Here is a 14,236-nt window from a genome sequence, read left to right as displayed (position 1 = left end):
AAGCCCTTAGAACACAAACACAATTGTGTTGTTTAAAATGCAGTAGTCTCATTGGTTTGGTCAGTTGGCCAGTTCGGTTTTTCTGACCCAGATAAATGTGTTGATGGACTCACACCACACTCTTCCTCCTCGGACATGCTACCGCTTGTATGTACATTATTTGAGTGGTTTGAGCAGAGTTAACTGTGGATTTGCGCTGTGCTTTGTGGCATCAACGAAATGGCTGTCTCAATGTCTGTCAGGCACTGTGTTCGCATTTCATTTGTCAAAAGAAAAATTTTACTAGTCAAACGGCATTCAAATGAGTTCCGCTCACAAACAGTCTCCCGGCACTGATTGCAGACACACTCTCTCTCTCTATCTTTCAACATGCACCCACACACACTCCCATATAAATCATTTAGCTCAATTGAATATGAAAAATCCCTTCCGTTCTGTTGTCATATATGCTGTTTCCGGTTTCCGCAGCCGCAGCTCAAGCATCAACGTTAACATTGCCAATGCTGATTTTCTTTTCATTTTTTTCCCATTTTTTTTTTTAATTTTTCTCTTAGCCTCTTTTGGTATGTGAGATTTGCTCAAAGGCAACCAACAGCTCATTAATTTTTCCTCCATGCTTTGGCATTTCAGAGTGCAACTCTCTTGATCTCTGACATCCTCATCGTCGCCGTCGTTGACGCATATCTCTTTACCATATATATCTGTTCGTGTGCCTGTGTGAGCATTTGTGCTTTGACTTTTTTCCACAACTGTGAGCAGACATACGGAGCACTTATAACTGACAACAAATGAAAGCAACTTACAAAAATTGTCGAATATTTCGCAACTTCATTGGACGATGACCAAAAAACTCATTAAGCTGTCACTGAAATGTTAAAATTTTAATTAAAATACATAATACAAATACATACATTTATGTTTGGTACAAGAATGCAGGACAAATGCAAACCAGGGTAGAGAATTTAAAATCTGCTTGAACATATAACCAAAAAATATATATGAAAATCACAGACAGCCTTATCTCTCCATGTGTATTACCAATATGCCTTCAACAGTTTAAGCAATTGTTATTTTTGCCTGTGTTTGTTATGTAGAAGCTTCACAACTGCAAAAATATTTACGCTGAGTTGCGGCAACATTAAAATAACATAAACAGACTGAAAATAATGATAATAAATATTTGGGCATAAATTTTCAGCACTGACAAACACATACATGCACACTCACACACACACACACTTGTGAGGGAAAAACATTTTTGGGAAAAACAGCTTTGAGACTGTAAATTTATTAAGCATCTTCCCTGACAGTTGCAACAGTGTGCTATGCATTTTAGTTTTGCATTTTCATACAAATTTATTATTACTTAAAATTCAACATGTGTGCTTGAGTGTGTGCTCCTTGCTTGTGGTCACATTCACACACGCACACACGGACACAGACAGCGACACTTTGGGCGTATGTTGCATAGGTGTTGATGCGCAGTGTTGGCAGCTGCCAAGTTGCCGCCTTTGTGACAACACTTTGCTAAATAATATAATAATAAATGACACGCAAAACTGTATGCGTATTTTCATTTTCATAAATTTGTCATAAATTTGCATAAATAGTTAACCTGCATATGACAGAAGCGTGCATAACAATCCGAGTCGAAAAACTTTTAACACTTGCGCCATGCTACAATTTATGAAAAGTGTTCAATCAATAATTAATTCAAAATGTTTACAATGATAAAGGCAACTAAAATATTAATCTCGCAGCTTACTTTATCTTCATAACATAAGGGAAAAATCATTGACTAATTGACACTTCAAAATGAGTCTTATTTCATACACCAAAAACTGACACAAATAAATTGAATTGCTTTAAGAAATACAAACCTTAAAGAAATGAAATTAATTTTCAAACAAAGAATTCGAAGTTTATGTCTGCTCTTTGTAAGTTGACCACAATCTAAGAACCTGTTTCTAGTTTCTTTAAGTTTTTCCTGTGACATTTTATCTTTGCCATAAATTTTTCCTTCATTTACTGCTCTTAAATTACACACAAAAAAGTTTGTTTTTTTTGTTTTTCTTATTTTTCTGTGTTTTTCTTTTTTGCTGCCCTAATTAAAATGACAAGAACGCCCGATTTTGAGTTGAGTTGCGACCGTTGATGGGTGACGGAACGTGGTGGGAGGGGTGGTGGGAAAACGATTTGCGTCAACTTAGAGCGGAGGGTGGTAATATAAGTGCGCGCTCTGACTGATAAATAAGCTGCAATTTACGTTGACATTTTGAGGCGCACTGAGCCAGCGAACTGGGGAAAGTGATTTTAATTTTTAATGAGTTCAAGACGCCTAGTGCTGATTAAGTGCGCTTATTTTTCAGGCCAACAGCAACAACAATAGCAAAAGGTAAACAGACACAATACAGAACAACTCAACTCAACTCGAGCAGTTCACTTATACAACAATGTGCGTGTCTCTATGTGTGTGAGCACAAACAAATCAATCGTATTGAGTGCTGTTGTTGTGCAGTTGACCGTAATATGGTTGGAGGATTTCATTAGCACAACATTTGACATAACACAAACACACAAATACAGAGAGGAAAGGGAGGCACATAAGGAATCAAGAATGGACCCGCAGGCGTGGCCACTTATCAGGTTGTACAAGCAGGACACATGGCATACATTATGGCCATGTTAACATAGTTTTCTTTTGGCCTTTCCAATCGCAGACTCTGACGAAATGCGAGACGAAATGGGTAGCCACAAAATGCTTCATTTGATTTTACTGCCAGTTTGGGAAAAACTTTCCACCCCACAGTTGATACTTTGCCCACTCTGTGGATTTATATATATATGCATTTATATAGTAATGTGGTGTGTAAGTGTGGTTGTGTATGTGTGTGTGTGTGTGCTTATTGACATGAAATTATATTAATGAAAGACTTATTGACAGCTGCGATCAATCAGCTGGACTGACAAGCATATTACGCATACGACACACAGTGCACAGAGCAAAGCCACAGCTTTAAATGCTTTGTTGTGTAATTTATTTATTAAATGAATTAAGTTCATTTTTCTGTTACATTTTAGTTAATTCATTGAAATTACTTGCAGGCATTCGCGAACTGTTTCAACGACAGGTGTGCCAATTAAAGTTAATCGTAATACGTGGTTAATTACTTAAAATAACTAATTAAGATCGATTGAAATGTGTCTGTTTGCCATGCGATTATTAATAATCTTTTACTATTTTATTTCCTTATTTTATTATTTTGCAGGAAATGGACTTTGGCACCATCATGTGCTGGGCCGACAACAATGTGGGTCAACAGAAGGAGCCGTGTGTGTTCCATTTAATAGCTGCTGGCAAGCCGGAAGCGCCAACCAATTGCACTGTGGTCAATCAAACGTCCGACTCATTAGAGGTTTATTGCCTTGAAGGTGAGTAACGAATGCCCCAAAAACAAAAATTTCCAGCCAATTTGCCAGCTTTTATAATTGCTGATGTGCCAATCAATGGGCAAAAAGCCAAAGTCTATCTATCAATACAAAAACCACCACAATACATATATTGATGTCTGGATGAATAAAAATACTTTTGGCCACAACTTAAGCAATGTGCTGCATGGCTAGTTAAATGGCCAGGAAAGAGTTTCAGTAGACAGCAACGAAGAGGTGGACAGAGAGGAAGAGAGAGAGAGAGAGGGTACTGGGGTGTGGAAATCATAGTAGTACATGTGTATGAGAATGTTGTGTGTTTCCTGCAGCGCTTTTCAGACTCATTTAAAATACATGAGCAACTTAAGTGCACTTTGGCAGCCGGCTATGCGAACTTCCTTCGAGATACAGTCGAATAATAAAATTGCAATGAAAGCATAAAACTAGAAAGGCAACACGCTGAGAGATGGCCAGACTGACAATCGCATACACACACACATACACATATTCAAAATGCTTTAGAGAGATTGCAAGATATAGTATGTGTATATACAAGTGGATGAAGTTGAAAGAAAACGTTGCACATTCTGCTACATTTTCAATGCCATAAACTCTTAACACAAATTTTCCACGAAATTTTAAAAACTGAAAAACTAAAGTCAAAGCATAAAATGATGAAGTAGCAACAGAGACAGTCATTCAGTCAGCCATCCAAAAAAAAAAAAAAAAATTAAAAGTTAAGCGCAAATTTGTACATACAAAATGTTTTGGCTTGTTATGCAAGTTGCCGTCAATAAAAGTAAAAGCAGAAGCAACGGCAAAACAGCAAAAGTAGGATGGGCGAATGTTCAGAAAAACTTTAAATACAAATTCAATTCGCATATTTTATGCGCTACGGAAATGCAAGAAGTAGCAAGAAAATAAAAGGCAAAACACAAAATACAAAATGCGAGCAAAGCGCAAAATAAGCAGCACAAATTGTTAGCAGCACTCCGAGACTCTGACTCCAATTCCTTTCCGACTCCGACTCAGAGTTCAAAGTTCAGTTGCATAGAGCTGCATATTAGCAGACAGTTAGGACTGTAAGACAGTAAGGAAATGTCCTCCCGCTCACAAATTGCGACTGTACTCGTAACAGTCGACTTTATGATGCATTTATGCAGCCCTCGAAACGCTCTCGAGTGCAAAGCAAAGCAAAGTAAAGTAAGGCAAAGCAGCAGCAACGACAGCAGCAAAAACAGCGGGAGCATAACGAGGCGACTGCTGAAAGTGCAGCAAAAAGCGCATAATAACTGCATACTTAATGGCCCATTACCCGTTACTATTTGCTTTTGTGACTCGTTACTAGCATCCCTTACCTTTGTCAGAACACCTTATGCTAAATGTCTCTTGTGTCGAGTCTTAATCCCTGGTTAAAGTGCGAGCAAAGACGTTGCGTATACTTAATTACATGTTATTATTTTTACAAAAAATTAGTTGTGTCTTTATTATTATTTTTAAATCAAAGCACAAACACTGTTTTACTTATATTTTAATTAAAGATTCAATTATTTAATACGCTGCTGCCTTTTAAAAGTTTTATAGTTAAGTGCTTAGTCCAAGGCTGGTATTAAGTATTCGCCGTGTTTGCAGCCGATGTTTTAAGCTCACTCTTTAACCATTTTATATATACGTTTCCCCAACATTCACACCCCACAGCCCTGCTAATTTAGTGGCTGCACATTATTATCATAGTCATCAGCATCATTAAAACTTTAACGCAACTTGGTAAGAAGCGGCAGCAGCAGCGGCAGCAACAACAATAAAGCGCGATACTTTTTATATTGCACTTTACATTAAAGCAAATGGCGGGCGCCACCCAGAGTTAAACAAGAGAACGAAAGAGAGAGAGAGAAAGAGAGGAAAAAGAAAATATGGGAGAAAACCCTATTGCAAGCAGTGTTGCCGAACTCTGCTCGCTTGTTTTTTATAATAACTCAACTTAAGCTGCGGTCGCTGCACGTTTCGACTTTAATAAGCCAGCAGGCAAGTTGGCCAAGTTGCCGCAACCAAACTCGACGTGCGGCAGGACAAGAACTTGCCTCGAATTCAATTCAATGCGCTGCTGCCGCTGCCGCTGCTGTTACTGGCAACTTGCAGACAACTTGAAGGCAACTTGCCCACTTTCCTCTTACTGTATTCACCCACCTATTGGCCACTTATTTCTACTTCTCCTCTGCCAATCCCGTTTGCTTTCTCTCTTTCTGTATCTGTGGGCAAAACAAAGCCATGAGCAACGCAAGCAACTAACCAAACTCATCAAGCGTCGGTTTAATATAATAAAATTTCAGTTTATAACATTTCGTTCGCTGATGTTGCTGCTGCTGCCGTTGCCGCTGCTTTCGCCTTTGCCCTTGCCGTTGCTTTATTATTTTTACTCCACTTGCGCAATTTCCATTGTAGCTCTGCCTTCGTCCAAGTAAATAAAATTAACCCATTACAATGAAGTTGTTGCTATTGTTGATGTTGTTGCCATGTTGTCGGCTCGATGCTGAGGCAAATTTCATTAGCTAAACGTTTTAAAGTGCTCACAAAATGCTCTGGCCATAGCCAAGCGACAACAACGACGACGACGACGGCGACGACGAGGATGACGACGACCCCTGGCCACAAACAATGATGCCGCACAAAGGCCTTTGAAGCAAAGGCGAAGCACATTCTTTTGACTCTATTTCCGTGCAGCCTTTGTGTGCTGTCCACCATCACTGCCACCGCCACTAACAACCACAACAACTACAACCAGACCAAGAAGAACAAAAGCCTAAAGAAGATGAAGAGGAAGAACCGAGTAGCCAAATAAGTACAACAATGCGAGCTAAATTCATCGCAACATATAAAACATTTTACACAACAATTTCTTCATCGGTAGAGTGGGCGAAAGCAGTTCCTAGTCCCTGGCCCCTTGGTCCTGGTTCAAGTAGTTGTTGGTGGTGGTGGGTGGAAGGGAAAAGCCGAAGAAACCTTTTCAACCGCCGCCTTTATTACAAAAATATTTTAACATTTTTCGCAAGTGTTTTAAGCCGACTTTTGTGACTAGAATGAAGTACCATTTGAGCAGCAGCAGCAGAAGGCCAACAACAGCAACTTTAGCCGTCTTATTTCTCAGCCAAAGGGTGCCACACTTGCAATTGTGTGTGTGAGTATTTGGTTTTTAAAGGAGAAAGGGGGCGACTGGAGGATTATTCTCAAGTGGGCGGCCAGTTCTTTTGTGGTGTTATTAAATGGCATTTAAAATGTAGCTTTAGATTACTCCAAATATTTCTGTTAAGTTCTCTTTGGCTGTGAATTGCTCTCTGAGGGTCAACTCAGGGTGGAGAAAGTGATGAAATAAGCAGGAATATGCAAGTTTTAATCATTTAACTACTGGGCTCTGTTGTTTGTGCAAGAATTAAATCGAAATGGAGGGCATGAATGTTGTTAATCCCATTAGTATTATTATATGATATACGCTTTATTCATTAAATGAGTTCAAAGAACCAACTGCTAACTCTAATCACAATTAATTTTTTTCGTTTAAAGTTGTTCACAATCTTTGTTTGTTTTTTTAATTGCAGGTTTCGATGGCGGCATGCGTCAATGGTTTTTAATGGAAATCTATGACCAGAACAGCGGCATTCTGCAGGCCAATATCAGCGCTAAGTTTGCCATGTTTAGTGTCACTGGACTCGATGCGGGTCGATTGTTTAGAATCTATGTTTATGCCGTCAATGGTCGTGGCCGAAGTGAATCGGTGGCTCTCGATGGCTACACTTTGAAGGCAGCCGAGAAGCAAACTGGTAAGTTAAAGAATAATTATTTAACTAAGCTCAACATTTCCAAAAATATATGGTAAAGATTTCATATCAAAAGCAAATACATAAATCACACTTTTAGGCAGCAAAGAATGGCATAGATCCCATACTTTTCACGTCGACTTGCGAAATATCAACATTAGGCGAAGCAGTTTGCAAAGACTTTTGAATTTTTAATGCATTTTTATGTGAAGTGTGCGTTTGTCATTTTTTGAATTTTTTATGTTAATGTTTTCTGTACTCTCGAAAACTTATCAGCACAAAGCAAGCAAGAAGGAATTGCATAATTTTGCATGGCATTTAATAACCTCGCAACACACAGTACGAGTATCAGTATTAATATTAGCGGCGAGTAAAAAATCTCTTTTTCCTGTCTCGCAATTTAATTACGCTAAACTGCCCAATGAATTGTAAATTCCTCAAAAGCTTCACATAAAAAACTTTGCCTTGCAGTTCGCCCCATTAAAAAAAAAACTCAAAAAAAATATAAAAAATTATGCAAACGCCAAAGTAGCGCAAAAAATTATATAAAATGATTAACATTAATGAATTGTCTTCAGGAGGTTTTCCTCTGCCGAAAAGAAAATGCCGCGCAAAGCAAATTGTAATACTAATTAGCTGACGCAAAATGCCGTAAAGCAAAGTTTAGAAGAGTTTTCTTGTTTTCGTTTTTTTTGTTTTTCTGTCTGTATTTTTTGAGAGGGTCGAGGGTTACGTCTGGTCGTCAGACACATTTTTGGGTAAACAACTTGAGCCGTCGTTTTAATTTTTCAAAAAGTCACAACAAAAGTGCAAAGAAAATGAAAAAAATATGACAAGCAATATACGAAAGAAATGTTGAATATTCAACAGCGAAAAAGCAATACCCTTTCCATAATAATGATAGAAAAATCATGAAATTGAAGCTTGACAAAGTCATCAAACAAAAACGTAAGAAGAGTATATTAAATTAGCATTCAGGCGTTTATTAATGGCCAACTGCTTGGGCCACTGCTTAGCGACACTTTTGTCTAATTGAGCATTAAAATAACTTTGAAATTAAAAATGATTTTTTCATGTGATTGCCATCTCGGATTCTTGTTCATCTTCCTTTTTTTCTCTTGTGCTTTGCAGTTGCATTAACCTCGTACAAAGGTAGCGCTCAGGGAGCTAACAGCTTTGAGCTAACACCCATTCTATCCATTGGCATCTTTGTGGGCATTCTGGTGGCACTTGTCTGCATTGGCATCGGAACGATTGCGGCGTTGAAGCTGCGCTCACATAAGCATCAACAGCAGCAGAAATTTGCACATTCGAATGCGAAGTTCTCACGTCCAGGCAATTTGCAAATTAAGGATAAAATCTCATTGCCGCTGAGCCACTCCGAGGAAATGTACGACGAGAAGAATCCCGATGTGGTGCCATACAATGAGGGTAAGTGCAATTGCAATGGCTGCGAACAATTTAGAGCTTGCGTTAACCTGAAGATGAATGCTCTGGGTCTGTCTGTAATTTATGAACGTTAGCTAAAGGCTTAAGGACAAATAGGCAGTCAGCTAGCAAGCCAGTCAGCCATCTAGGCAGCCAGGCAGGCATGCAGGCAGGCAAACAGCACAAATACAAACACAAACAAGCAGCTAAACTGGGTGTGGGTGGGTGTGTATGAGTGTGTGCTGCATTTTTGTGCCAGTGTTGAAATATTTAAATGACAGCTAATTGCTGTTGCTGCTCCCAGCTTTGGTATGCGTTTTGTTTGCTCATATGTCTGCAGTCGAGAGTCAGAAGCAACATAGTAGATACCTCAGGCTTTGTCTTTCACGTTGCCTTAAAGTATGCAACGTTCTTTGCTTTTAAATTTAAGTTTAGATTCTACCCACTGCACGTTTTGCTTGATTAATGACAATCAAGAAATCAGCAACAGCAGCAGTAGAGGCAGTAGGACAAGCAGCAGCATCAGCAACAGTAGCATAGCATAGCACACAGCTCAACAATTTAATCAATTTTCTTAACGTAAAGCAATTTCATGGCAAGCAAAAGCCAGGCGAAAGGCGAAAAGAAAATTGAACGTTGCGCCCCGAAAATCACCAACAGATTTAACACCGGGGAAAGGATGGGGGGAAAAGTGAGTGGCCAGCCGAAAAACTTTTGCCATGCTACTTAACAAAAACAACAAGTACAACAACAACAAAAAACAAACAACAACCAACTGAAAACTTTTGACTAAACCAACTCCCTCTACCTTTCTCTCTCTTTCTCTCCCGCTCTCAATTTCCATCTTCCATGCATCAAATACAACTGTCTCGCTTCTGCCTCAATTTAGTTGATGGAGAATATAAACAAAAATCAGCAACACAAACGCCATCGGGACATCTTTCAACAACCAGCGAGGCGGAAATCAGTTGCAAACCCGGCTCCACAGCTGGCATTGGCATCGGCGTCAACGTTGGTGCCGGCAGCTCAGCGGATAGCGGCGCTTACCAGAGCAGCAAGGTAAGTTACCGTTAGCAGCACAGTACAGTACAGGTTAGCAAACTGTCAACCAAAAGTTTAACAAACTTTTGCTTGCAGTCAAACTGTTATATGCTAAACTTTTGCCAAGAAAATGAAATGAGCTTCAAGACTTAATGACTGCAAATATTTCCAATTGTTGCTAAAAATCAAATTTCGCTTTTCCACTTCTTTTAAACGCATACAGGACGACGAGCTGCACTATGCGGAGCTATCATTAAACAGTGCAGCATGCAGCTCGAAGAAAAGTCAGTCGGGTCAAGGTTCAGTGCAGCAGCAACCACAGCAACAACAGCAGCAGCAACAGCAGCCAGTTTTGGGTGGCACCTTGCCACACGGCTCGAGTATGCGCAAGCTGTTGCCCAACATTCCAGCGACAGCGACGTTGCAACGGCACAAGCCAAATGCGGGCGGGCTGCAGCATCCGCATCAGCATGCGCCGCCGCCCACATATGATTATTTCGAGGAGCCCACGATATACGCGCAAATCGATGCATACAAGACACGAGCTGGGGCCGCTGTCGCTGCCATGCAGGTGGACACAACAGCCGGCTCGGGCTTTGGGCCGTGCATTTCATCGCCAGGATCGCAGGGCACACCCTCGACCGTGTCACCGGGCACGGTGCAAATGTATACGCTGCCCTCGCATCCGGGCGGTTATCACACCCTGCCGCACAATCATCAGCATCAACAGCAGCAGCAGCAGCAGCAACAGCAGCAGCAGCATGGTCAATCGCAAATGCCTCACAGCTCGGCATCCATGATGCAAATGATGCATCAACAGTTGCAGCATCATCCAACTGGCAATATGCCAATGCCACCCTCCTACCAGCAGCATCAACAGGCACAGCAGCAGCAACAGCAGCTGGCACATGGCCAAATGCTCGTCTCGAGCAATAGCAGCGGGCTCGCCTCAACGGCAGCCGTGGCCAGTCCCAGCAGCTCGCTCTCAGGATTATCGGGCGTGGGCAAGTCCTATTCGCGTGAGATTGTCACTGTCCGTACGCCGCTCATGTATTCGCAGCAGGAGAGCTGCGTCTAAGTCTCGCTATGTAGTCCTGTAAGTATTCAGCTCCTTGAGGTTTGTGTCTAGGCTAAGCGTTGCCAAAAACCAATTACAAGCAAAACAATACAAAACAAAAGACATTTAAAGAAACAATTCTATTTTATGCTAATCGCCATTTGCCGACTTCCCATTTACTAGTAACGAATACGAATAAAGCTAGCAGTTAGAACGATTTAATTATAAATGTCAATGCATAACGTAAATATCTGATCTGAGAAAAAGCAACAAAAATCCATTCAATTAATAAGAAACGACAGCAAATTGCAAATCGAAATATTGATATCAATCCAATGCAAATAGTATATAAGAGATATCAATGCACAGATTCATAAATTTATTTTTAATTGTCATAGTTCGATTAGCAAAGTCGAACATCAATTTGCAAAAATACAAAAAGACGGCAAAACTAAATATGAAGTGTATCTAAAACTGGCACAAACCTAACGCTAGTTTTAATTGTCATTGGACATATATAACGAATATAATAGAAAAATGTGTAAAAATTATGACTTTGACAGTAATGGGAAGTTTTATTACTTTACTTTAATATTTGAAACTCTGAAACAGCAACAAAGAATTCCAATTATATGAAAAGGTTCCTTCCTTACAGTAAGTACTCACTCAAGACGGCAGATGACACAAAGAACTAAAGAAAGCATTCAACTTCGTTCAAATTAAATGAAACATCAATAAATACTTTCCAATTTGACTCTGTAAATGTTTGTAAATGTTATTCTATTGTAACAAAAACAAAAACGCCAGCAAATTATAGTAACTAAGCTCAATATGAATTAAACGTAATCGACTAGAGAAGCTCACACACAGAAAACTCAACATAAAACCGATAAAAAAAAACAAAACAACATGAAAAAGAAAACAAACTTCTTGGCAATTATATTCAAATTATACGAAAATTTAAATTAAATTTATACATAGTAAATTAAACACTTACACACATACACTCATCACACATAAAACAACAAATTAGATGCAATTAGTTTAGCATAAATGATTAGTAGCTCATTTTATGTAAATAGCAAAAGGTTAAGTCAATGCAATGAGTTTTAATCGATGTGTCATAAATAACATAAATGTAAATTAGTTGCGTATTCAAAAATAAAACAAAAATCCAAAAGACTAAAACGTTTTCAACATTTCTTTATCAATTGAAAAATGTGTGTAAATTGCAATTTAAACCTTGTATTTTTTCATAGACGTATACAGAAAATATATTTCAAATATATAGTATCTATTTATAATATTGATAAATAAATGTAACTGCACTCTGTAAATTATCGTTGCAACTTTATACTTATGTTATTGAATACAACAAACTTTAAGATCCTAGGTTTAATATGTAAAAATTAATGCAAAGTAAAAGCAAATACGAGAAAAATAGTTACCAAAAATACACAAAGTCTAAATATATATTGAATAGATATATAGTATATATATAGATATCTGAATGTATCTTAAACGTGATGTCTCTTAAATTAAACTAATCGGAAATGGAATGCGTCAGAGATAAGTGTATGTATGTATGTAGGCGTGACACGCGGATGAAGAAGTAAGTTTAGCTAATTGATAATAAATTAATTTAAATTAAATGTAAATTAAAAGTGCATACAGAAATTAATATTTATGATAAACAAATAAAGATACAATGCAAATAAGATATAAATGTATGTTATTTTAAGCACTCGAAAGAAAAACAAAGACAAAACATGAGAAAAGTCCCCAAACCAAACCAAAACATACAAGGAATACAATAAACAAACTGAAATGAAACCTAAATAAATTCAAAAATAAATTCGAAAAATTTCAAAGAAATCAAGAAAATCGAACGTTTTATTCAATCGTTAGACCAACAGGATGTAACTTGAACTCTGATTCAATTGTTACCGTTTGCAAGTCAAGGATAAGCACAAATGAGTTTCGCTTGAGTAACATAATCTGGGGATTCAATAAGGTCGCCAAGACAAGGCTGCAGTAATATTTTCTTGCAACAATTTGCCCATTTACGGGCCGCCATTTTGCAACAATTTTAATGCACACACAAATTGACAAAATGCAACGTTGCCGTTGCCATTGCCTTTGTCGTCTGTCGCTAACATCTTCGTCGTGGTTGCTGCATTTGCCTCAAGGGCAGCTGGAGCCAAGTAGCCTTTTCAAATTGTGCACTCAAATGGACAGAGCGAGAACAGCCAGCGATGGGAATGGCGACGTTGATGGCACTGGCGATGGCGATGGCAATGGCGAGGACAACGTCTCTGTGTGTCTGCCTCTTGGTCTACGCAAACATGGCGTATGAGTTATATGTGTGTAGCGAGACAAGTTACAACATTTCTTACATTTTCCTTCTACCATTTTGACATTTTTTTTTCGCTTTTTATTTGCTTTTCTTTTTTTTTTTTTTGGTTGGATGGAATGGGAGCCTAACGTTTGCATGTGCACTCAGGCGTAGATCTAAAGAAATGAAAGGCAAGGCGAGGCAAGACAAGGGAAGGGGACACAGACAACGCATAGATTTGTGGCTTGAAAACCAGCAATAGCTACGACAATGCCAAATGGTCATGTTTGACAACTTTCATGCTGAAAATGTCATGTCTTTCGTCCTGTAACTCTTCTGTTCTCTCTCTCTCTCTCTGACAATGTTAGAATTGCTATCTCTCTTCGACTTTCTCTCTGATGCGTTACTTTGTCTCCCATGGCGAAATTAAAACATGAAAAAAAGTATCTAAGACTGACACACTGTACGACAGCAGAGAAACTTGAGTGGTAGAGAGGGAGGGCGAGGGAAATGAAACTGCCAGAGAAATCATTGCAGCAAATTCATATAACGAGCTTCTGGCCAGCACCCGAAACTGGGAAACTGCAGACATGGCCACAGTTGCACTTGCTCATATGTCACTTTATAGACATTACTCGACTCGTATTCGAGGGAACATTGGCCCAGCCCCGTTTCCGACATTCGTCTTCTCATGTGCGCTCGCTGGGCTAATTTATGTGCCTCCTTTGATGTATTTTGGCCCTGTTACAAGCGACTGAATCCAAATTAAAATTTGAAATGTGCGCTCAATTAAGTGTGTATGCTCCGATCATTTTTGATGTCGGCTTAATACATGACTTTTCATTTTAAATTGTTGCCAAAAACAATCAATTGTATTATATAGTATTAGTGACTTGAAACTCTAGTTAAGGTTAACACAATAAACTAGAAATAAAAGAGTGGAAACTTCTCTTGTTCACTTCAATCATCGAATATCTTTCGCAGACAGCGATGAACATGAAGAGTTTCGATGACATTTCGTATTGAACTGCAGCACATTATTAATGGCCATCAATGTTAGCCCGGCAGCGCAACAATGATTTGGCGTGTTCTCTATGTTGACTTGATAGCCGCGTAACTCATTCACATTGATAT

At 38.9% G+C, this 14,236-nt stretch overlaps 2 protein-coding genes and 1 long non-coding RNA gene across 5 annotated transcripts in view; 2 read left to right on the top strand and 1 right to left on the bottom strand.

The window, feature by feature from the left end:
* The window catches only part of LOC133838944 (uncharacterized), an 81,711-nt gene extending 69,078 nt beyond the window's left edge, over positions 1-12,633 (top strand). Inside the window, exons 13-18 of one of the 2 annotated variants that reach the window (XM_062270220.1) lie at positions 3,270-3,432; positions 7,023-7,244; positions 8,373-8,672; positions 9,559-9,728; positions 9,934-10,806; positions 11,423-12,633. In XM_062270220.1, coding sequence (XP_062126204.1) covers positions 3,270-3,432; positions 7,023-7,244; positions 8,373-8,672; positions 9,559-9,728; positions 9,934-10,788 — 1,710 coding nt within the window. In that variant the 3' untranslated portion in view covers positions 10,789-10,806; positions 11,423-12,633. Of the gene's footprint in view, positions 1-3,269; positions 3,433-7,022; positions 7,245-8,372; positions 8,673-9,558; positions 9,729-9,933 lie in introns of both variants that reach the window. The other variant, XM_062270219.1, reaches the window with a different exon arrangement.
* LOC133838952 (uncharacterized) overlaps positions 1-14,236 on the bottom strand; it is a 104,566-nt gene that overhangs the window by 74,016 nt on the left and 16,314 nt on the right. The gene's annotated exons all lie outside the window — the stretch shown is intronic.
* Positions 13,886-14,236, top strand: part of LOC133838951 (uncharacterized) — a 183,708-nt gene continuing 183,357 nt past the window's right edge. Inside the window, exon 1 of the mRNA XM_062270227.1 lies at positions 13,886-13,895. The gene's annotated coding sequence lies outside the window, so the exon portion shown is untranslated. The remainder of the gene's footprint in view (positions 13,896-14,236) is intronic.

This window comes from Drosophila sulfurigaster, chromosome 2R (genome assembly GCF_023558435.1).
Source record: "Drosophila sulfurigaster albostrigata strain 15112-1811.04 chromosome 2R, ASM2355843v2, whole genome shotgun sequence".
Lineage (NCBI taxonomy): Eukaryota > Metazoa > Arthropoda > Insecta > Diptera > Drosophilidae > Drosophila > Drosophila sulfurigaster.
This window is presented reverse-complemented; position numbering and strand designations above follow the sequence as displayed.